This window comes from Pipistrellus hanaki, assembly GCF_964339955.1.
Source record: "Pipistrellus hanaki genome assembly, chromosome: 2".
Lineage (NCBI taxonomy): Eukaryota > Metazoa > Chordata > Mammalia > Chiroptera > Vespertilionidae > Pipistrellus > Pipistrellus hanaki.
This window is the reverse complement of record NC_140504.1, coordinates 24,979,760-25,005,642: the sequence shown is the minus strand read 5'-3', so window position 1 is coordinate 25,005,642 and position 25,883 is coordinate 24,979,760. Positions and strand designations below refer to the sequence as shown.

At 35.9% G+C, this 25,883-nt stretch overlaps 1 protein-coding gene across 2 annotated transcripts in view; it reads left to right on the top strand.

Annotated features, from left to right (window-relative positions):
* The first annotated feature begins 19,002 nt into the window (after positions 1 to 19,002).
* Positions 19,003 to 25,883, top strand: part of BCHE (butyrylcholinesterase) — a 57,940-nt gene continuing 51,059 nt past the window's right edge. The window contains exons 1-2 of one of the 2 annotated variants that reach the window (XM_084873346.1): positions 19,003 to 19,136; positions 23,107 to 24,631. In XM_084873346.1, the coding sequence (XP_084729472.1) occupies positions 23,115 to 24,631 (1,517 nt within the window). In that variant the 5' untranslated portion in view covers positions 19,003 to 19,136; positions 23,107 to 23,114. The remainder of the gene's footprint in view (positions 19,137 to 23,106; positions 24,632 to 25,883) is intronic. The other variant, XM_084873347.1, reaches the window with a different exon arrangement.

Here is a 25,883-nt window from a genome sequence, read left to right as displayed (position 1 = left end):
GATCGATGACTCTCTCTCATCGATGTTTCTAACTCTCTATCTCTCTCCCTTCCTCTCTGTACAAAATCAATAAAATATATTTTTTAAAGAAAAATAAACATTTCTGGAAAGCAAAAGTGAAGACCCTTAGCATGTTGAAACATAAGCTATGTCACAACATGAACTGGAAAGGTGTTAGAGGAAAATGTAAGTTAGCCCCAGTGAGATGTGTCTCATCTGGTCTGGAAAGGGGTTTAGAAGAAAACACTGAAATTTTCCATAAGAAATAAGGCCATTTATGGAGAAGCAAATACAGCATTAGAAGCCTGACCAGCATGGGTGATACCACCATAGTGGCCCCACATGGGATCCTTACCAATTCTCTCAAGCATCAGTTCCGTGTGAGCATGTGATGTGCTTCACCTATGTTGAAACCTAAGGAGGAGTCAGGTAGGTTATGCTTCTTTGCATTGTTGCCTGATTAGGACCATTGTCAACAAGTTCCTGCAGGTTGCCCATAATCAACTATCACATGGAAGAGATTCTCACTTATGCTGCAAGATTTTTCAGAGTACCATTCAAAATGGCAAATGTGAAGCACCAATGTTTATATTCATCTTGTAAGCCTTTTGAAGACCACCAGAAATCTTATGAAGATAAGTTGATATATAAAGGAAAGACTTTAGCTATTCAACATTAGAGGTGTACCTATTACTTATGGAGGTTATTATCAGTGCCATAAAATCATTACAAATCCCTAGATTAAAAATAATAAATACATACATAAATAAATAAATAAATAAATAAATACACAGTCATTTGAACACAAGGTCATGACCTTTTAGGGGAAAACATCATATCAAAGAAGAAACAGGTTATTCAGAGAGATAAAAAAAAAAAAAAGAAAGGAGAAGGACATAGACAATAATCTGGAGTGCTTCTGTCTTAGACTTTGAATTTCCATCAAACTATGGAACCTCTTTTCAGGTAAAGAATAGAATTTATACAGATCAGACCCTAGAATTTGTACAGCCTAGACAATTTTGAAGAGGCTGGAATTCATAGGAAAAGACTAGTTTCTACATGCAGGCCACAAGGAAAATGTGCAGCTGGTAATGTGGATACTAAGTTACTTTGGAGGTGTTTTGGGAAACCAGAAAAAACTGTTGTCATTTTTTTTAGTATAGGAGGATACTGGCATTCCTCTTAAATCAGATGCAATTGTGACTCACAGCTGGTTAATGAAAACAAGTGCTCAAGGAACGCTTTGCCTGTGCTGGTGGTAAAGCCACCCGAGAGAGAAATGAATGTTCTTGCACCCACTGCAGTGCAACTGAATCAGAAACTCTGGGAGTCGTGCCCAGAAGTCTGCCTTAACAAGCCCTTCAGGTAATTCTGATCCACAATTACTTTGAGAACCATTGTTTTAGTGTAAGACATAGTGTCCTCTACTGTTCTGATGTTGGGAAAATAGCAAGTGATATAAAAATCAAGTTTGACAACATTTAGCTTTCAACTTCTAGGATGAAATAGCATTCTTCCACAAGATTAAGTGTCTTTTTCAAGGCAACAATGTTTTACTGGAGTAGGATGAAATTGAGGTAATATTTTTGCAGATGAAAACAGTAGAATTCTATTCTCAGTAATTTCAGTTGTAGCCTGGCTTCCATACCCTTTTGAAATAATGGCATACCTTGTATCAAATAAAGTTCTATGATAGCCTAAATAAAGTAACTGTTGATCAATTTTAGGTTTCAAATTGGACATTACTTTTTTAGTTTACAAAAAAAAAATGGACTTTGTTAATTTTTCTCTACATTTTAGAAGCTGCTTCTCAAGTATCAAGGTAACATTTAGAGGTCTGAGCATAGCTTTGTGCCAAAGCCAAAGTGTAGAAAGGATATAATCTATAAATATCAAGGCAGCTTTACTGTGATTTAGTAAGGAAATAACTGTCTGAGCAGTGCTAGGAATATAAATATAGAGAATAGAAGACTTATTAAGATATTGACTAGGCCTCTGATAAGGGACCAAAACCCTCACATTGGGATTAGGGTTGGGTGGGTTAAAATACATGTAGGGTAGGGCAAGGAACAATTTGAAAAGGAAGCCCTACTACCTGAGGCACGTTAGAGCCACAGAAGAATAGAAGTACGTAGCAGCTTGACATTCATAGGCAGAAGAGAGCTGGAGATGCAGCCACAGGCATCTATCTTAGAGATTGCCTACCACATGAAAGAGATGCAGATGCTCTTCAATCACTCTATGAGCACATGGCAGTGCTGAGGAAAAGATGGCCTGCAAGGTGTCTGAAGTTGGAATAAAGAAGCAGCAGAATCGTTAATCTTGTGATCTGAGGCAGTGGGGAGCTAAACAGTCATCATCAGTGAGTTCCAGCCTGATGGTCAAAACCAGGCCAAACCAGGTGGGTGCACATAAGCAGATAGCAGTTCAGGAGTGACTGTCAGGGCAGAGTTCAGGGAGGGCAAGAAATGCATGGATAATGCCTTCCATGAAAATCAGAAAACTTGATTTTGAACAAAGAAGTCAAACTAGAAAGTCAAGGTGAAAAAAGATCCCTTGAAGCAGAAAGTGGCCGTGATATTAAATTTTATGCTAACTGAATATTTAAGGAAAAATAACTACTTGAATTTCAAAGAAATCAAATTACATTGAATAATCAAATATAAGTTCCATTCTTTTTTTTCTAATTATCATTCTTAAATCTACCCAGTAAGTCACTCTCTTACAGCAAGAGAGGCGCTTAGGTAAGTAGACAGATTTCGAGTCCAAATTGATATGATATTTGCATTTAAGTAAATGCAAACTACTTGACTGAAACAACATTTATAGGCAATCCATACTCAAAAAGCAGAAATACATTGTATTTGTTAAAGTACAATGTTCACTATTACACTAGCATCTTTTCAAATAAATTTGAGAAGAAGCTACACCAATCAAGAAGTTTCCCAGGAATAACCTTGAAAAATAAATATGACTTATTTACAGAAGCTAAGTGGAGTAACTTAACATGTGTGTTTTTCAAATATTGGCATCCATTTTAAGTCCATCAGATATACTAGTAGCTTAGAGCCAAGGTCTGAGTGCAAACAATTCAAGATATTCTACATAAAATGATGGCCAATGTGATAATAAATGCCTTCTATAAAAACAAGACATTCACAAAAGACATTCTTTGTGACAAGATAACTCATGCTGACAGCTTGTGAATTCCAGAGTTCCTCAGGCAATTCTATTGGCCATGGTCTCTCACCCAATTTTATAATGTTAATGGATTATCACAAAAGGGTAGCTAAGGAGGCGTTTTAAAAAGATATTGGATAATTTTGGATTTGTAATGACAAAAAACATATATCTTTTAAAACGTTATGTTATGCCCTGGCCAGTTTGGCTCAGTGGATAGAGTGTCAGCCTGTGGACTGGGGAGTCCTGGGTTTGATTCAGGCCAAGGGCACATGCCCAGGTTGCTGGCTCCATCCCCAGTGTGGGGTGTGCAGGAGGCATCCAATCAATGATTCTCTCTCATCATTGACGTTTCTATCTCTCTCTTCCTCTCCCTTCCTCTCTGAGATCAATAGATATATTTTAAAAAGTAATTAAATTTTAAAAAAAGGTTATGTTATACTTCTAAGTACATAGACATGGAAAGACAATTCAGAATTAAACAAAAGTTTCCAGCAAAACATGCATGGCTAAAGAATTAAGATTGTACCTTTTCCTAGAACAAAAGTTTCCAAGCAGTGCAGATTTAAAATTGCAGGCATAAACCTATTTAAAGGGCTTCATCATTCAGGCCTGCAAACAGCATTGTCTTTATCAATTTGTCTGTGGTTCATTCTGGTGGGTGACATTGTTCTTGAGTACTAATCAATTGATGTCTCCCTGCCATCTGGCATTCTGTTGCTAAGCACAGCTGTGGCCCTGTAAGGTGAAGTGTGAGTGGCAAGAAACAGGGTTTGTGTTCATCACGATGTCTCAGTCCAGACTAGAGAGTCAATAAATCCTTCATATGTCGGGCTTATCCTAGCAGGTGAAGAAACGCCTTGGCAATGCATTCAAAAGAATATGATGAAAAGTAATTACTCTAATGAGATTTTGAAAATCTTGTTTTGTTTATAGAATGACCTCATAAGAGAGGATATTTTTCTTCACTTGCGTTGAATATAATACAAGTCATTAACAGCTATAGCATTACATAAAACTATCTTACTTAAAATTCTGAGTTCATAGCATATTTATTTTTTATTACTAAAATATAGGCACAGTTTTGCCTATAAGCAAAGACCTATATGATTTGTCTGTAAATTTCTAAGAGTGAAAAACGGCACTATTAATAATTATGTGGAGAAAATAGGCATTTTTACCAGGAGTGTCCCAGACAATTATAGTACAAGTCTACAATTGGAGAAAACAGATGTCCATTAAATATTGTAAAATTCAAATAAAAGCTTAAAGTCTCATCAAAATGTTGTCAAAATACCACAAATGGTTTGCTTTGAAACCATCATATATAATCAGCTATTATTTAGCTTGAGTTTGGTGGAATTTTATACAAATTTCTGTCAAAACAAGAATAATAAAGTGTGGATTTTTGTTAACTAAGAGCTATAACCAATAACTAAGAGCTATAACCATGGTGTACCTGTATGTTCTGTAATGTCTCTCTTTGACATTTATCCCATGACTACCACAACCAGCATAACCCATCTTGGGAATGTATGACTGGTTCAAGAACATCTTTCCAAGTTTCATATCCCAGATCTTCTATTATATTCCTTAGGAAGAAAAAAAAAAAGACATGTCTAACCTTCAAATAAATTATTTCATTGAGTGTATCCAGCTGGAATAGAATTGACTTAGAAAATACCTTGGGGAAAGGGCCTGAAAAATCCCTATCTATACCATAAAAGGCCTGTGGTTGTGATGCTGTAACAGTAGCAGGACCAAACAAGCAGTGGCTCTTGCAGCGGGTGAGGCGAGAAGCAGGCTACTGGCGGCAGAGCTATGAGTGGTGGAGGGCGGGACAGCGAGCCAGGAGTGGTGATGGGCTTCTAGTAGTAGATAAATACCTATAACTGATGAGTTATTGCAAAAGATATCTCCAGCGATGAGAAACATCTCTTGTGTTGTTGTTATTATGTACTCTCTATTTCTAACAATGCAACTCTTAGAGAAATAGGCACACTGTACATTTAAAATGATTTTGAGAGAAAAAAATTATGTTTCCTGCATTTATTTATCCACTAAAACAACTACCAAGTTTTATACTATATCTATTGTGGTGCCAACGAATTCATGAGATGCTGTGAATACAAAGATAAGCAAAATGACATCCATTTTATCAACTCAAAATACAAGACGGTGACAAAAAATTAACACATATGGAACTATAATAAGCTATTTTCTCTAAAAGTATTTTTTCTTTTTTGTATGACTACTTATCCAGGCCATCAGATGTGTTAAAAAAAATGACCACTTTTCTATCTCCATAAAACTTATACATCCATAGTCCTAACAATTACTGCATACAAAGAAGTTAGATATGTATATCTATGTATTTGTAGACAAATATTTTGTAAGGTCTATATAAGTCACACTTTCAAGTCATGTTTATTGTAATACGCAGCACTTTATCTTCTGTCATGTTGATCATTTAAATAGAGCCAGAAATCTGACATCAGAGCAACGTTTATACAGGGAAGGACCAAAGTGCCATCTAATGGGTTTAAGGAGGAATTAAAAGTTAGAAATAGTATGTGGAGGCTGCAAATTATCTGAATGCAAATTTTCTCATGTTCAGCAAAATAAGCATCTCCATATTTAGGAATATACTCTGAACACATTTTCTTTGTATGATAAAATCTTCCTGAGAATGTGATCACCAAATATGAACAGACTGGAAAACAATTTTAAAATACAGATTGTACCAAGACATAGCACGATTAATTATTAATTGCCTGATTATAAATAGTAACTGCAGTCATGCACCGGCAATCCAGAGCTTAGCTAAATGTCAGGCTATTTGGCAATACATTTGTAACCCAATTGCAAAACATGGGTCAAGCTCAGCAGTGTGCACTTTCTGTATTGTGGCTTTGACTATTTTCCCCCAAAATAAGGTTTGTCAGTCTTTGCAAAGTCATCCTGGTGTAATAAAATAAAGTTTAAAAGCAAAAGAAGAAAGGTATCTACAAATATAACAAAGAAGATTGTTAGGGGGTGAACTGAAAGAAAAAATAATAGGAGAGATTACCGTGGAAAAGAAAGCAAGAATCTGTTGGGGAAATTGCCCACTGATTGCTCTTTTTAAACTCTTGTCTTGGAAATCACTCTATAACTCCAAAATGGGGTCTTATAATGATCAAATTATTTTATAAGATATTTTCATTGAAACATGTTGTATGCAAATTGGGAACTTTTCAAGTTAGATTACTGGGAAAATTAAAATGCTACAGTTTTCAACTCACAACACAGTAGCATAACAATTTTATTTTATATTACATAAATCTTTTTTTTTTTCCTTCTCCTAGGTCCAGCTCTGCCTACTTTTGCAGTTGGTGTCTCTCTAGGGTGCCTGCATGTGTGTGCGTGCACCTGTGCGCGCGCGCACACACACACACACACACACACACACACGCACGCACTCTGCAGATCACCTATATAAGAAACTCAGTGGTAGTAACACCATAACAACAAAGACCAGTCACCAGGAAGCTGCGTGCATGGCAAGGCTCATGCGGATGGGTGGGGACTTGATTCTGGGACTCCCAGCACCAACCCTACAGCACTGGTGGCACTCTGGGGAGTCCTGTAGTGCCACAGGGCCTGGGATCCTGTGTCTCATGCGATTTCCCACAGGTCTGGGTCTCATGCGATTTCATGCGCTTGGTCACTAGTTGAAAAAATAATGTCTCTCCTAACAAATCTAAGGATTCTCAGGAAGGACTTACATCTCACCACAAACCTGGAGCTTTCCTAAAAGTCATTCTCCTATGCATGTGACTCCCCAGCATTGCCATTCTTTTTTTTTTTTTAATTGATTCCAGAGAGGAAGGGAGGGGAAGAGAGAGATAGAAACATCAATGATGGCAGAGAATCATCAATCCCCTGCCTCCTGCATGCCCCCCACTGGGGATCGGGCTGACACCTGGGCATATCCTCTTGACCTGAATCAAACCTAAGACCTTCCAGTCCACAGGCCAATGCTCTATGCACTGAGCAAAACCAGCTAGGGCACAGCATTTCTATTCATTTTTAATTTTTAAAATTTCTTTATTGATTAAGGTATTACATTTCCATTCTTAGGGCAGCTCTCCACATTACTATCTTCTTGAAAAACTGTTTGCCTCTCACCTTATTTATCTTGTTCCCTCCCACCCCCCCAAAAAAATATATATTTGCTCCAGCATCTTCAGATGGCAACCTTTTTTTCTTTTTATTGTCCTTAACCTATTTTGCCATAAAGCTCATATCATTTCAATAATGTCAATTGGTCAGCTTTACCTCATCTACAAGACCTAAAATAATTAACACAAGGTAAAAACTCTTGTTAGAATTATGCTAAAAGAAATAAGCCAGTCAGAGAAAGACAAGTATTATATGATCTCTCTCATATATGGAATCTAAAGAACAAAGTAAACTAATGAACAAAATAGGTCCAGAGACATAGAAGCATGGGATAGATGGTGGAAACTCAGAGGAAAGGTAGCGGTAGGTGGATGGGTGCGTAGAGGGAAGAGATTAACCAAAGAATTTATATACATACTAGAGGCAAGGTGCACAAAATTTGTGCATTGGGAGAGGGGTCTCTTAGCCAGGCCTGCACCCTCTTGCAGTCTGGGAACCCACACCCCCCAAGGCCTGCCTGCTCACTGCTCCTTAGCACTGCCCCAAAAGCAGGAAAGGCTTCCACCACCACCTCTGCACTTGCCAGCTGTGAGCCCCGCTTCTGGCTGAGCAGCTCCAGGGGGCAGCTCCTGCATTGAGCATCTGCCCCCTGGCGGTCAGTGAGCATCATAGCATTCAGTCATTTCACCTTTTGGTCGATTTGCATATTAAGTTTTTATTATATAGGATACACAGAACCCATGGACACAGACAATAGTGTGGTGAAGACCTGAGATGGGGGGGGGGGGGGGGTAGATGCAAGCTAGAAGAGATCAATGGGGGGGGGAAAGGATGTCTATAATACTTTTAACAATAAAGATAAATTTTAAAAAACTCATAGACCATCCCAGTATCTGAGGTGCAGGGTTGAGTTTTTACTGTTTCATATTTAAATTTTACTTTTTATTAGGGTATATATGAATAATAATTATAAGAAAAGTGCATTTGCCGTACAAAAATTAGAAGATAAAGAGAACCAAACAATTACAAGTAAACTTTGTATACTCACTGAAAGCAATAACCACCATTAATATTTTTTTTTAATTCTTTATTGTTTAAACTTTAAATTTCTTTTGAGAGCCAAACATTTTTAAACTTAAACTTCTTCTAATGCCAATTCTTCAAAATAGACTCGCCCAAACCATGGTATTTTGTGGAAGAGCCACACTCAAGGGGCCAAAGAGCCACATGTGGCTCGTGAGCCGCAACTTGCAGACTAAGGGTTTAACGTATTACATTTGTCTCCTTTTTGGCCCATTGATCTCTCCCAGGCCCCTCCCACCCCCCAGCACATGCCATTCCCCGCTACTGTCTGTGTCATGGGTCATGATTATATGCATGCATACAAGTCCTTTAGTTGCTCTCTTACCTCCCTCTCCTCGGCTACCCTCTGAGATTAGAAGGTCTGTTTGATGATTCTATGCTTTGTATCTATTTTTGTTTTCATTTTATGTTGTTCAATATATTCCACAAATAAGTGAGATGAGATACTTATCTTTCTCCAAATGGCATATTTCACTTAGCATAATGCTCTCCAGGTCCATCCATGCTGTTGCAAATAGTAAGAGTTCTTTTTTTTTTTTTCTCCCAGCAGCATAGTATTCCATTGTGTAGATGCACCAGAGTTTTTAATCCACTCATCTGCTTATGGGCACTTAGGCTGTAAATTGTGCTGCTATGACCATAGGGGCGCATATATCCTTTCTGATCAGTGTTTCTGAGTCCTTGGGATATATTCCTAGAAGTGGGATCACTGGGTCAAATGGGAGTTCCATTTTTAGTTTTTTGAGGAAACACTATACTGTTCTCCACAGAGGCTGCACCAGTCTGTATTTCCGCCAGCAGTGCAGTGGGGTTCCTTTCTCTCCAAATCCTCTTCAGCACTTGTTTGTTGATGGTAGCCATTCTGACAGGTGTGAGGTGATACCTCATTGCCATTTTCATTTGCATTTTTTGAATGATTCGCAACTTTGAGCATGTTTTCATATGTCTCTTGGCCTTCTGTATGTCCACTTTCTGAAATTGTCTATTGAGGTCCTTTGCCCATTTTTTATTTGATTGTTTATCTTCCTTTAGTTAAGTTGTATGAGTTCCCTATAAATTTTGGAGATTAATCTCTTGTCAGAGATACATTGGAAAATATATTCTCTCATGCAGTAGGTCCTCTTGTTCTTTGGTTGATGGCTTCTTTTGTTGTGCAGAAGCTTTTTATTTTAATGTAGTCCCATTTGTTTATTTTTGCTTTAGTTTCCATTGTCCTAGCTGTATCTGTAAAGATATTACTACAACAAATGTCTGCTATTTTGCTGCCTATGGCTTCTTCTAATATCTTGACGGTTTCTCATCTTATAATTAAGTCCTTTGTCCATTTTGGGTTTATTTTTGTGAATGGTATATGTTGATGGTCTAGTTTCATTTTTATGCATGTATCTGTCCAATTTTTCCAACACCATTTACTGAAGGAACTGTCTTGACTTCATTGTATGCTCTTGCCTTCTTTTTCAAATATTAATTGAGCATAAAGGTTTGGGTTGATTTCTGGGTTATCTCTTCTGTTCCATTGGTCTGTATGTCTGTTCTATTGCCAGTACCAGGATATTTTGAGAACAATGGTTTTTTAATATAGCTTTGTATCTGATATTGTGATCTCACAACTTTGTTCTTCTTTATCAGGATTGCTGCAGCTAGTCAGAGTCTGTTTTTTTTTAAATATTTTATTGATTTTTTACAGAGAGGAAGGGAGAGTGATAGAGAGTTAGAAACTTCAATAAGAGAGAAACATCAATCAGCTGCCTCCTGCAAACCCACTACTGGGGATGTGCCCGCAACCAAGGTACATGCCCTTGACTGGAATCAAACCTTCAGTCCACAGGCCAACACTCTATCCACTTAGCCAAACCGGTTAGGGCTTCAGTGTCTTTTTTCATCCCATGTGAATTTTTGGAGAGTTTGTTTTAGGTCTGTGAAATATGCCATTGGTATTTTAATAGGGCTTGCATTGAATCTATAGATTGCTTTGGGTAGTATGGACATTTTAATGATATTGATTCTACCAATCCATGAACACAGTATATTCTTTCATTTGTTTAAGTCTTCTTCTATCTTTTTTTTCACCTTCTGTAGATTTTTGAGTGTGACACCATACCCAATGGGCAAAAACTAAAACAATTTCTCCTAAGAACAGGAACAGAACAGGTCAGGGATGCCTTCTTTAACCACTTATGTTCAACATAGCGATCAAACAAGAAGAAGAAATAAAAGGCATCCAAATTGGAAAAGAAGTAAAACTGATATCATTTGCAGATGATTTGATATTGTACATAGAAAACCCTAAAGACTTCATCAAAAACTATTAATTAGACTTAGTAAATGAATTTGGCAATGTAGCAGGATACAAAACTAACACCCGGAAATCTATGGATTATTTATACACCAATAATGAACTCACAGAAAGAGAAGCTAAAGCTAAAAGAACAATTCCATTTACCATTGCAACAAAAATTTTAAGATACCTAGAAATAAGCTTAGCTAAAGGGGTAAAAGACATATACTCAGAAAGCTATAGGGTATTAGTATTTAACTCAAATCTGTGTGTGTGTGTGTGCGCGCGCGCATACCATAATAGGATGATATTTTCATAATTTTCTTTTAATCAAGAATTTTCACCACAATTATTCTCATGTAATATAATACACAGAAATTATTCATATTTCCAAAATTGACCCCCAAAATATCCTTTCTGACATTCAAACCAATTTCTCGTCTGTACACTGCGTCTGATTTGGTTCCTGATGTGTTGTTTAGTCTTGCAAAAAAATTACTTCATGGTTTTGTTTAAATGAGCAGGCCAGAATGTCCCACTTTCAGGAGTTTCCTAATTACTTCATTGTGATATAATTCATTTGGTTCATTTATTTTCTTTATTTTATATAAAGTGTAAGTCATATCTTAAAGCTTGATGATAAAAGATCAATTTAAAAATTTAGGTAGACAGCTGAAACCGGTTTGGCTCAGTGGTAGAGTGTCGGTCTGTGGACTGAAAGGCCTTGGGTTCAATTCTGATCAAGGGCATGTACATGGTTGCGGGCACATTCCCGGTAGGGGGTGAGCAAGAGGCAGCTGGTCGATGTTTCTCTCTCATCGACTTTTCTAGCTCTCCATCTCTCTCCCTTCCTCTCTTTAAAATATCAATAAAAATATATTTAAAAAAAATTTAGGTAGACAAAGTGCTGTTATGTACCCAATATTCCATTGATTCTATCATCCATGATGCTACATTTTAACCTTGGCTTAACTTACAAAATCCTGAATGCAATCTGTGTGGTGTCTCAAAATATAGAATGTCCAGTTCTCCATTGATTATATACCTAAATATTTTAATATCAATTGTTAATTCTTGTCTAAATTAATATTTTATTAGAGTTTGTGATTTTTTTTGTTTCTAACATATTATTCCTTTTACATACATTAGTTATCATCTTTAAATTAGAGTTGCCCCTCAGTAGTAGAGCTATTTAATTTTGTATTTTCCTTATTAGACTATTGATTGAATCCCCTTATGTATATAGCCAGATAGCAAGTGATTTCCATAGATCTTAAAGGAGTATTTAGGAATAAAGGAGTGTGATGCTGGAAAATAACAGTAAAATAATTCAGAAAAATATTGGCACATATATGTACATGCATATATATTATCATATATATATATAGGAAGAAAGAGATCATGATATTGAAAATGGGTCAAAATGTTACATGTAGTAACTCTAGAAAAGAAATATGAGAATTATTTATACTGTTTGAAAACTTTTCTATAAGTTCAACATTTTATCTAAATAAAAAGTTACCACCAAAACCTGTTTGGCTCAGTGGATAGAGCGTCGGCTTGCGGATTGAAACGTCCCAGGTTCGATTCCGGTCAAGGGCATGTACCTTGGTTGCTGGCACATCCCCAGTGGGGGGCGGTGCAGGAGGCAGCTGATTGATGTTTCTAACTATCTATCCCTCTCTCTTCCTCTCTGTAAAAAAATCAATAAAATATATTTAAAAAAATAAAATAAAATAAATAAAAAGTTACCTTTTGAGAAACTAATAATAAACACATGAAAATTCGATTGCTCACAGTAATAAGCAAATGAATTAAATGTAAAGTCAGAGTTTACCAAGTGAAACAAAAATGCGAAATATCCAATAATGATTTTTTTTTATTTAAGAGAATTTATAGTTCAGGGAAGTTTTAAGTTCACAGCAAAATTGAGAGTAACGGGCAGAAATTTTCCATGATTTTTCCTGCTCCCGCACTTGCCAGCATCCCCCATTACCAGCATTCCTCTACCGCAATGACGCACTTGTTACAATGGCTGAACCTATATTGGCACATCATCACCCAAAGTCCATAGTATACATTAGGGTTCACTATTGATACTCTACGTTCTCTGCGTTTGGATAAATATATAATGACTTGTATCTATCATTATGGCAGATACAAGTTATTGTATATTTAACTATATCCTAGTATTAGTGCCCTAACAATATTCTGTGCTCCACCTATGTATCCCTCCATTTATCCAATACCTGGCAACTACTGACATTTTTCATTGTATCCTTAGTTTAGCCTTCTCCAGAATATCATCTGGTTGAAATCATTAGAGTCTGTAACCTTCTTGCACTTAGTGATATGCATTTCAGTTTCCCCCATGCCTTTTCATGGCTTGGCATTTAAGCTCTCTTTCCCCCGTTAAATTTATTGTGCAACGTTTATTGGTAAAATTATATACGTTTCAAGTGTACAATTCTATGACATATCATCTTCATATTTTAATATGTATTTATTGATTTCAGAGAAAGGAAGGGAAAGAGAGAGAGATAGAAACATCAATGATGAGAGAGAATCACTGATGGGCTGCCTCCTACACACCACTACTGGGATCAAACCTGTAATCCAGGCATGAGACCTAATAAGGAATCAAACTGTGACCTTGTGGTTCCTGGGTCAATTCTGGGCTATCAGTGTATATTGTATTGTGTGCCCATCACACAAAGTCAAATCTTCTTCCTTTACCATATATTTGGCACCTTTTACTAGCCCTCACTCCTTATCCTCTGGTAACCATCACAGTGTTGTCTGTCTTTTGAGTATAAAGGAAATGTACATTTTTTTAGACTGCTGGTGGGATAATAAATTGATAATATTTTGTGCTGGTAGTTAGTCATATGTATCTTAGCCATAAAAGTGTACATAACTTTGGGAAATTTCTGATTTAAGTAATTATTTCATGAAAAATAAGAAATATATTAATATATTTGTAATTGCCATGTCTATTTCTTAAATTTAATCCTCGCCTGAGGCTATTTTTCCATTGATTTTTAGAAAGAGTGAAATGGGGAGAGGAGAGAGAGAGAGAGAGAGAGAGAGAGAGAGAGAGAGAGAGAGAGAGATGATGTGAGAGAGACATATTGACTAGTTGCCTCTTGCACATGTTCCAATATTATTACTAGAGGCTTTGTGCATAAAATTCAGGCATGGGGTACAGGGTCCCTCAGCCCGGCCTGCACCCTCTCCAACCCAGGATATCCCTCTTGCAATCTAGGACTGCTGACTCCTAACCTCTCACCTGCCTGCATGCCTGATTATTTCTAACTGCCCTCCTCTACCAGCCTGATCATCCCTAACTGCTCTCCCCTGCTGTCCTGATTGCCCCTAACTTGTCCCCTGCCTGACTGATTGTCCCTAACTACCTCTGCCTTGGCCCCCACCACCCTGGCTTTGTCTGGAAGGAGGACCAGATGGCCAGAAGATGTGTTGTCTAGCTGGTCTAATTAATATATTACACTTTTATTAATATAGATTTCCATGACATATTTAAAACAATCTACCTTCACAACAAAAATGAGTTAGGTAAATTATAGAGCATCCATAAAACTGATTAATGTGCTGGCAATAAAATTAAAGGAAAATATTTGACAATGTCAATTATATGAAAGTAGACCACAAAAATATTGTATTTGACACATTTCCAAATTAGTTTAAAGTAAAAGCTGTAATTCAGTATGATTGAATAGGAGAACAAAAATAAACCTTATACGTGATGGAATAACAATTTCCTGAGGCGCCAGGCCTGGGGACTCTGCCTCTCAGACTGTAGTATGTGAAGTTCCTGACTCATTGCACACAGGAGGCCAGTTTTAAAGCTCCCACATCCAACTCTGTGAAAGCCCAAGCCCAAGGACATGGGCCAAATCTGGATTGATTTGGAGGCATGCTAACATAATTTTTCTGAGGGTAGAACTCAAGATTAATCAAGTCTTTGGCAAGAATAAATTTAAGCCAATTCAATAAATTAGTTTCTAAGCAAAGAAGAGTGCTGCTTCTCTCTCTTTATTTATGTTACAAAAAATATATATTTTTTTTCTTTACTCTAGCCCTGCTTACTTTAATTTCAGAGTTTGTTTCCTTACTTTGATTCTCCTGACCTTGTAACTTTGATGGAAATCAGCGTTACATATTTCCTCGGAAGCTGTGGCTTTATTTTTTATTATATTATTGTTCTTAGAGTCCAGTGTTCTAAGTTGTTGATTTCCATAAACCTCATTCCAGAACTTTTTTAGATGATCGTCCTTTATCCTTGTATAAACAGCACAAGACTACTTCAGACTCCCCACCATTCACTCTCCTTTAACTCCAAATGATCTTTGTTTTATCTCTTACTAATGCCACTGGCTGTAGGCACTGCTGTAACAGCTACCACCATACTATTAAACCCTTGTATTGCCTGCAGAGCTGGGCTCAACTCTAAAATTCTGTCAAGAAATCAACCTTAAAACCTGCCACATTTGGGTATGATTGTCTAGTCTCTTGGCTCCAGAGATTTATTCAATTTTCTCTGATTAAGAACATTGTCTCTTTTTACAGGAACTGTTGAGGGGTCTTAGAAGACTGCAGAAAACCCCCACAGCACTTTGTACTAGGCATACTGAGTTATTATGACAAATCATATTAAGAAAATAAGAAAAAGTTGCACTTAAATATCCATATACAATAAGGCCAACTGTAATAGTGTTTCCATAAAATTATATTAGAAGATAGTTTTATTACCTGTGTGATTTTTCGCATGTTACTTAAACCCTTTGTGGCTAAATATCCGCAACCATAAAACATGAATAACAATAGCACTTACTTAAAAGGTGGTTTTGAGTTTTAAATAAGTTAATATATTAAAATATATTCAAAGAGTTTTGCCCAGCTGGTGTTGCTTAGTGGTTGAACATCGTCCTATGCACCAAGAGGCTACTGATGCGATTCCTGGTCAGGATCAATGTTCCTCTCATCGATGTTTCTATCTCTCTCTTCCTCTCCTTCCCCGTCTCTTTGAAAAATCAATAAATATATTAATACGAATATATATTCATGAGTTTATATATGACATGAATATATATATATGTAAATTGAATATATATATTTACTGACTTTAGAACAGCATGTGCACAAAGTAGTTAATAGTTAAAATTATGATTGTCATCCTATAAGTAAAAAAATGGTGCAAACTCATGGATAATATATCATTAAATCATTAAAATTTTGAATAAAATTAATATGAAATACATTGAAAACAGGAAACAAAACTATGATAACCGATTTGATTACTGCATATAACTGTAACTATCACAATTTTCATATATTTAAAAGCTAGAATGAAATATATCATAAGACCATTTTTATCTCTGTGATATGTAAAATGTAGGAACATGTTTTTTGATGATTCTTTTTTTTCTTCAGAGGAGGCATTGCTCTTATAAAAATCTACTAATGAAACATTAGGGCATTTTCATGGCATCTTCCTTATATAAGGAAGACTAATATATACTACAAATTAATATTTCCCACATCATCTCAAATTCCCTTGAATGCTACTGAGAAAACAAGGAGTCCAGTGGTAATTAAGTTACACTAAACCTGAAAAGCCAAAAGCCTCTGTGATAGGCTAACTGGAACTAATCATGGTCAAGACCATCATGGTTGTCTTGCCTGAACTTCAACATTTTTGTTGCAAAACGTGTGCAGAGTTAAATCGGTGTTGAGTGGTGTGGTATCTCAGCAGTGTCACTAACAAGGCATACTCAACACCTAACAGCATGATCATTTAACCATCAGGCTGTCAGGTACCACTTGTGTAATACCCTCAAACAAGACCCACTGCCTATGATCTACATCCTCCTGATGGATAGGAGTGAAACAATGATGACATCAGACAGAAGCAAACAGCAGATGTATGTTCAGCCACAAAGAAAGAAACCTTCAAATAAGACAAAGAAATAATGCACTGAAATAAAGCACCATAGAATGAGGCATGGCCGAAAAAAAAGCATGACAGAAAATGAACGAAAAGGCCAGCAGCCAAGCAAAACTTGAGCAGAGGAAAAATTGTCAGGTTTTGTTGATGTTATCCAATTGAAATGTGTTAAAAATAAAAATCTGCTTAAACAGATTATTGCTTAGCTCCTCGTTTAAAATAAAAATAAAATATGTGTTTATATGTGATGTATTTTACACAATAGTGAGTGGATATTAGGAATTTGGAGCATACCAAATGCTCTTTTGAATTTGCTAACATCTAAAACATCCCTCAACAATTGCAGGATTTGAGAAAAAGACCAATCACATGTTAACCCATAAATCAGTGCAGTGGAGCTGTATTGGAAAGAGGAATTTTTACACTTGGATAAAAAAAATCACAAATATTAAACTAATGAATTTTGTTTTAATGTGGGCCATAAGAATGACTACATTTGCCGGTGTAGCTCAGTGGCTGAGCACGGACCTATGTGCCAGGAGGTCACGGTTCTATTCTTGGTCAGGGCACAATCCCCATTAGGGGGTGTGGAGGAGGCAGCTGACCCATGATTCTCTCTCATCATTGATGTTTCTATCTCTCTTCCTCTCTGAAATCAATAAAAACACATAAATATATATTTTATTTTTTTTTCAGAGAGGAAGGGAGAAGAATAGAGAGTTAGAAACATCGATGAGAGAGAATCATTGATCAGCTGCCTCCTCCCACCTCCTACTGGGGATGTGCCTGCAATCAAGGTACATGCCCTTGACCAGAATCGAACCTGGGACCCTTCAGTCCTCAGGCTGATGCTCTATCCACTGAGCCAAACCAGCTAGGGCAAAACATTTAAAAAGAGAAAGAAAAAAAGAATGACTACATTTTAAACAAAAATGGCATCTCTTTACAAAACATTGTATAATTATCAGTGTATTATTTGATTTTTTTTTTCCTTCTTTGGACCATGCATTCTGCAACTTTTGTGTAACTAGGTTATCATTTAATCAAATATATTACAAATAAATTACAAATTATTGTGATTGTGAAGTGTGAAGTTTATTATCTAATAGATATCTCTTAAGAAACAATTTTCCTCAAATAGATAACTTTGAGATCAAGATGGATGTTATTTTGGAAATAGTTAACATGAACTAACATCAGACAAATCTAGGTTAACATTCTGATTCTAACAGCTACTAGTGATAAGATATATAGCAAGTTTCTGATCTTTATAAGCCTGAGCGTCATCAACTAATATTGTGGTTAATAATATTTAACATATATTTGTTGAGTTAAATATTTATGGAAACTGTCTATTACAATGACTAGCATAAGGTAGAACTAATAACATGACAGTTCTTATATTTCATGTTTGAAATCATAAACAATATTAAAAAGCAGAAATGGGCTTATCTACAACTACAGGTGAACTACTGAGCCAAGAATGAGCTAAGAATGAGTGAGAGAATTACAAGCTAAAGCAATTAGTATTTGCAAAATATAAAAAAAAAAAAAATGTAACCACATTGAAAAATCATACATTAAACCATTCATTTATTTTTAATTTTTCCCAAGCTCTAATGAGAAAAATAAGCCTGAAAGACATAAATATATTCTCAATAGCTTGCACACTTCTAGGAGACAAATGTGTCTTTTCCATAAAGTTTGGTGCATTGTTTTTGGTTATTTTCTTGTTTTGATCAGAAAACACTGGTTTCTCAATACATGTGACCGCCTGCAGAAAATTACTGAGACTTAAATAAGTGTTGAAGTGTGAGGGTTGAAAGGATATACATATAAGAGACATTCATTCAGTTAATATAGCTAATCTTTCAATTTACAGACCTTTACCTGCCTAGTCATTGTGTTGTTTCCTAATTTATCTTTTGCATTCCTTTATGATTGGCACAGATTGAAGGTACAAAGATGTCAATCACAGCATTTTTTAGAACAACGTGTTTAAATCTTAAGATTCAATCTTAAACTGAGCATAAGAAAAATATATAACCTATAAAAGAGGGGACAAAATCTTTAAAAGTTTTGGTAGTGTTAAAACACACACACACATGCGTTCATTTTCTGTTCAATTTCAGCTTCTTCTAAAGAAGCTTCTATTTCTTTATTTCTTCCGTCTTAGCTGAGTGCCTGCAATCTTAAGCCATGATTCCGGTAATATTTTTGTAAATGGATCACGATTGCATTCATACCATTAGCCTCTGAACAGATGTCAGAAAGTAAAGATTGGCTGCTTCCAGGGCTGGTTGCTGCTGCCAAGTCTCGCGAGCTTTGTCAGTAACAGTTGATTGTAATGTCAGTGCAGTCCAATTTACAGGCTGGAGCAGCAGCTGCCTGCTGCATTTCCCTGAAGTAATACGTGATTTCCACGCCTTGCAAACTTTATCATCTTTTGTTGGAGGGAGTCGGGTAAGTTGCTCTGAATTTACATCTTTGTAGAGAGATGCAAGTTTTCTGTGAAACTCATTCTGTAGCAGGATCCTGATCCCTTCACGTGTTTACTGTGCCTCTTGGGTGCTCTGTGGGGGGTCAGTTATTGCAAAGAAAAAAAAAAAAGACAAGTGAGCAGGCACCTGTATCAACTCTGTATATTATTCAGGGAACACAGACAGAGTCCGTTTAACTGCTGAGGAAATAGTGAGTTTATTTAACTTTGGATAAAGAATCGTAGCACTTGTGGAGTCATTGTGTAGGTTCTTAGTGCACTCCCCAAGCAAAAGTGTTTTATGCTATTTTACCCTTAAACACACTGTTTTAGTGAATTTCTTCTTAAAATAGTGAAAAAGAAAAAAAATACACGTGGTTTTAGATTAGTTTTACTCTATTTTTCCAAGTTTCATGAAAAGAATAGGTCTCATTGTCTGGCATGACAGGGTACTTTTCTTAATCAACACTTTACCATCTGGAACTTTACCAATATCAATTGGCAAAGGAAAGGTCTAAGTTTCTTATAGCTGAAAGGAAAATCTGTTTTCTAATTTGATTTACAAAATGTTGTCCCCTTTTCCTTATTTGTTCTCTTTCAATATGTGTGTACATTATAGCAACATGTTTTACAGTTACTATGATTTTTATTACTTCAGAGACTTTAAGCAAATATGGACTTTGCCCATATTCTAATCTTGTAAACTTACCTTAACTTTGATGATGTCAGTATTTGTTTCACCAGAAGATTACGATTAAGTGTAAATTGTATGAATGATTAAAGCAAATTAAATGTGAAAAAAATGATTGTTTATGAGTTCTATTTGTATTATTATTATTATTTTTTTAGATTTTAGAGTATGACTTCCAAATGCTTATGAATATAATGCATGATAATAAGTTCAATTAGGAACTACTATTACTAGCCTGTGTAATGCCTTCCATAATATAAACTGTAGTTCACCTGTATAGTTACCTTTTTAAGGATGAGCATGAACTTTTAGGGAGTGGCTTTATCCTTTAAATGATAATGTTTAGAAGCCCTGTGAATTGGAAGTAACATGGCCCTTAGGATGCCAAATAGATTTTCTATCAGATTTACGAAGTTCTGTTTCATTCTCCTAGGTTTGCTGTTACTGTTTGTTTACAATGTCCTGCTTCTTTAATTGTAAGAGCATTATAATTGAATAGATGTCAACCTAAAAGCAGATTCACCTTTCAAAGAGACTCAAGATATCTCTCTAATATTAAACGTTCAAATTATTCCCACAATGAAAACTCTGTGAATGTTCTTCCTGACTGAGGACAGAAACAGATCTTATGTTGCTGACACCTAATAAAGATTCTTCTATCTGCATACATCCTTTTAGTACCTCATGCGTATCTGAAGAATCTCTGAAAGACAGTGGTATGGTCTATTTATAAATAGACTTCCTCAGTCCCACACTTCACTTAGCCTACAACAAAACGAGCTTTCTAGGTTTGGTATAAAGGCTTAGTTGTTTTAACTTGACCAAATTCATTTTAGCAGTGCATGTGCTACATTCATATTATCCAAGTAGCTGTTTTCCCACTATTTTAAGATCTACTATTTTTATAAAGAAATATATATTTTATTATAACTATTTAACATACTGGGAAATTATACTCAGAACAAAGTATTATCAATATCTGCTTGTCCATTCTTTAAGAAGTCCTTAGCTGGCCAATTATTTTGAAAATTTGGTTGATATTCAATTATGGAACATATGTGGGTAAATATATTGCTCTTTATAGCAATTATTTTCTAACACCCACATCTTCTATAACATTACAATTTTCTTTTGAAAATTGGTGAAGGAATTCTGATACTACTTTCAAATTGAATTAAAAATGCAAAATGAAGAAAATTTCTTTTTTACCTTTTTATGTTGAAAGTTATTTTTTTTAAGTTTTTAATGTTTTCTCAAAATTTTCAGTAGATTTTTATATTCTGGAGCATTTGACAAACTTTGAATACTGCGTATTTATCTTTCAGATTTCCTCCCCTTTTCACTCCCATCATTCATTTCCTTTTGTAGTTTCAAACAATAATTCCTGCCTTTCTTTTAAGTGTTATACATTATTACAACAAGTTAACTGATCTAAATTCAGATAGTTAGTTGTACTTAGCATGAAAATTCACCCCAGTTTTTATGATAAACATGTTAAGTATTCTTAGTGTTCAAAGAGGTTATTTAATATGATAGTAGTCAATTTGTACCAGCATTAATAAGAGAAGCATGATGGTGTTTTATTGAATATTTTAATTATTAATAAAATTTAGAGATATAGACTAACATTTTCATAGCCACCTTCAATTATTTCTCTTTAGAATGTTTAATCATGTGATGGCATATATCAAAAATATGAATCTCTTAATCATAAAAGTACAGAGTAACAAGTTAAGTTTGACAACAGATTATGAAAAGACAAAATAATTCTTATTTAAATAAATTACTGCAGCCATATATAAAATATTTGCTTATACTAACATTGAGTATGTAGACAAATGCATATCTTAATATTAAGATTTAGATTTAAGAATATACTATGAAACACTCTCCAATAGGTAACCTGAAGTTCAGTGAATTAGAATTATATTGACCATGCTAACACATTTAACTTCACTAGTCATACATTCTTTAATAAATAAAATTAACATATATGCATTGAATAATACTTGAGAATAAAGTTTCTTCTAAATCAGGATCTTCTCCCATGAGCTATATTATTAACAACTGGTTCTCTCCATTTACATCATAATTCAGGTGGAGAAGACCTCCTGATCATTTAATATCAGAGAAATTAATTGGTATCCTACATAATAAAAGCCTAATATGCTAAGTATTTGGTCATCTGTTAGTTCGTTCAACCAATCAAAGCGTAATATGCTAAGGCCACTCACTATGATGTGCACTAACCACCAGGGGGCAAGTGCTGGTAAGTTAGCTTGCTGCTGGAATCTGGATGATTGAGACTGAGCAAGATGGGCTAGACACACCTTGGAGCCTTCCTATGGTCCCTCTCTAGCTGGCCAACCTTCTGCATCCTTTCCCGGCCCTGATCTTGCACCAGTTGTGTCCCTTGGTTTGGCCTGTGCCCTCTCACAACCTAGGACATCTCGGGGGTTGTTGGGGAGCCAGTTTCAGCCTGATCCCACCAAGGGAGCCTATTGGTTCACTAATTTGTGCACCAGTCCTCTACTATATCCATAGAACTCCACTTCCAATTTTTCTTATATAGGTCATATAAGGGTAACAGATTTGTTAGTTTTCATACTGCATAGGATAAAAATGCAACTATTTTATGTTAGCTAACAGTCAATGAATAGATTGTCCAAAATATCTTCTGAGCATAGACTGAGCTTGAATGGAGGAAGAATCCACTAAGCAAAAAAGGACCACAGAAGGGATCATAGAAACTTAAAATAACAGTAAAAGACTAAGGTTCCTTAAAGCTTCTTAACCTACTTCACAGTTCTGTCAAGAACCAGCATGCATGGATATGTACATATTTCAGAGACTACATGGGCTTGTATTTTCTCCTCTAACAAGGTAGAATTTCATCTGTAATAAATATACTGCCACTTATGGTGGGGCTGTATATGGTAAGAAGTAAACATACATGCTTAAAATAAATATCCTCTATAAAACACTAAATCTTCCTTGCAAACATTTGATAATGAATTTTTTAAAATGCAATAATGTATACTTTTCATTCCATTTGTTTTTGAAATTGAAAACTAAAATATTTCCAACTGTTTACTATGTGTGTGTGTGTTTTTTTACATAAAATTTTATAGTGGTCCAAGATTTATTAGTTTTCACCATTTGTATGATTAATTAAAACTACTACATTTTAGTTTGTTATTATCAAAAAAACATAATGCCAGATGCATAAGGCTGCTAAAGCTTCCTACTTACCTCTCTTTCAGAAACCAATATGCGGAGCAAGGGTACAATCATATGCAGCCAACTTCTTTGGATGTTTCTTCTGCTCTGGGTGCTTATTGGGAAATCACACACTGAAGAAGACATCATCATTACAACCAAGAACGGCAAAGTCAGAGGGATGAACTTGCCAGTTCTTGGTGGCACAGTCACAGCCTTTCTTGGAATTCCCTATGCGCAGCCACCTCTTGGTAGACTTCGGTTCAAAAAGCCACAATCCTTGACCAAGTGGTCCGATATTTGGAATGCCACAAAATATGCAAACTCTTGCTATCAGAACATAGATCAAAGTTTTCCAGGCTTCCTTGGATCAGAGATGTGGAATCCAAATACTGACCTGAGCGAAGACTGTCTATATCTGAATGTATGGACTCCAGTACCCAAACCAAAAAACGCTACTGTAATGGTGTGGATCTACGGGGGTGGTTATCAAACTGGAACATCATCTTTACCTGTTTATGACGGCAAGTTCCTGGCACGAGTTGAGAGAGTTATTGTCGTTTCCATGAACTATAGGGTGGGCGCCCTAGGATTTTTAGCTTTACCAGGAAATTCAGAGGCACCAGGGAACATGGGCTTGTTTGACCAACAGCTGGCACTTCAGTGGGTCCAAAAAAATATAGCAGCCTTTGGTGGAAATCCTAGAAGTGTAACTCTCTTTGGAGAAAGTGCAGGGGCAGCTTCAGTTAACCTTCACTTATTTTCCCCTAAAAGCCACCCATTGTTTACCAGAGCAATTTTGCAAAGTGGGTCTTCTAATGCCCCTTGGGCAGTAATATCCCCTGATGAAGCTAAGAACAGAACATTGACCTTAGCTAAATTTATTGGTTGCTTTGGAGACAATGAGACCGAGATCATCAAATGCCTTCGGAATAAAGGCCCCCAGGAAATTCTTCTGAACGAAGTATTTGTTGTCCCCTATGATACTCTCTTGTCAGTGAATTTTGGCCCAACTGTGGATGGTGATTTCCTCACTGACATGCCAGACACACTACTCCGGCTTGGACAGTTTAAGAAAACCCAGATCATGGTGGGAGTGAATAAAGACGAAGGGACAGCGTTTTTAGTGTACGGTGCCCCTGGTTTCAGCAAAGATAACGACAGCATCATTACTAGAAAAGAGTTTCAAGAAAGTCTAAAAATATTTTTTCGAGGAGTGAGTGAATTTGGAAGGGACTCCATCCTTTTCCATTACATGGACTGGTTAGATGATCAAAGAGCTGAAAGCTACCGTGAGGCCTTGGATGATGTGGTTGGGGATTACAATTTCATCTGCCCTGCCTTGGAGTTCACCAAAAAGTTCTCAGATTTTGGAAATAAAGCCTTTTTCTACTATTTTGAACACCGATCCTCCAAACTTCCTTGGCCTGAATGGATGGGAGTGATGCATGGTTATGAAATTGAATTTGTCTTTGGTTTACCTCTGGAAAGAAGAGCAAATTACACAAAAGCTGAAGAAATTTTGAGCAGATCCATAATGAAACAATGGGCGAATTTTGCAAAACATGGGTAAGTGGCCATTGTTGAAATTGTCCTTATTTTGTTTTGCTGAGCTGTGCTTGGTGTAGACTTCATTAAAAGCACAGAAACATTTTAAGTATTTATTCTTTTTGTACTTTAGCTGATTCTGTGTTTTACTATGTAGTGAATTTCAATTCCTTAGATTAGCATGCCTAAAAGAGATCATCAAATAACTTTTATGAAAAATATTTTCTGATAATGTTTCCAAAATACCACAGAGTACTTTAGCCGACTCAGCCAGAGTTTGTATGGAAATAAATATACAGCTTGAGAACTGTGACCATATCTTTCAACCTGAAAGTTCTTAATGTTCACAGGTTTGGAAAAGAGTAGAAATGTATCTTTTCACTCTCTTAAGCATGGTAACAGTGGTACCCAATAACAAAGAAACATGCACCTGCATAGGGGAACCAAAAGCAAGATGGTGATGGGGTTGATCCTTAAGAGTACAGTTTTCCATTTGATAGAATTTTTCCCCTAATAGGTTTGCTCAAGACTTTTAGGTGACATGTGCTGGACAGAAGCTACAAAGCTCCTCATGGTTTTCTAAGCCATTTTCCACTCAAGTAGTCATATGGCTGATTAAAATCATCAGAAAACTTACCAAATAACATATTTTACCTTATGTGTTACAAATAGTGTAGTATGTCTTCAAGAGTCAGGAAAAAAAATCTGTTTGAATGTATATTCTAATATATTTTCTAAATATAACAAAAATGTATATGTATAGAAAAATAAGGCTTTTTCATAACTGCATTTGTAAAACAAAAAATGAATTTTATACAGTGGAATGCATTATATGAATTAGAATGCTAAAGATAGAAATTTGGAAATCTATTTTAAAAGTAGTGCTTATAGAAACTCACCAATTAACTGATACATTGATTCAATCTGTGATGCTGTCTTATATTAAAAGGAATGTTGATCAAAATATCATTCAGGTTTTATTTTCCAATTCCCATTTGAAATTTCTTTTACTCCACGTTACAAAATAATTGTATGATGTAATTCTAAAAGATTGATACTGATCCACTGTGTATAAAGTTAAAATTCTTCCACCTGGTATTAGAGGCCTTTCTAATCTTGCTTCCAATCATTTTTCCCAACAATACCTGGCTGCTTGCTAGGACAGATATCTCATGAATGCCAAAGATTTCAAGCTTAGCCTTGTTCTTGCTATACACCTTGTTTAGGACATCTATTCCTACCCTTTTAAATGATACAAGCCCTACTACAATAT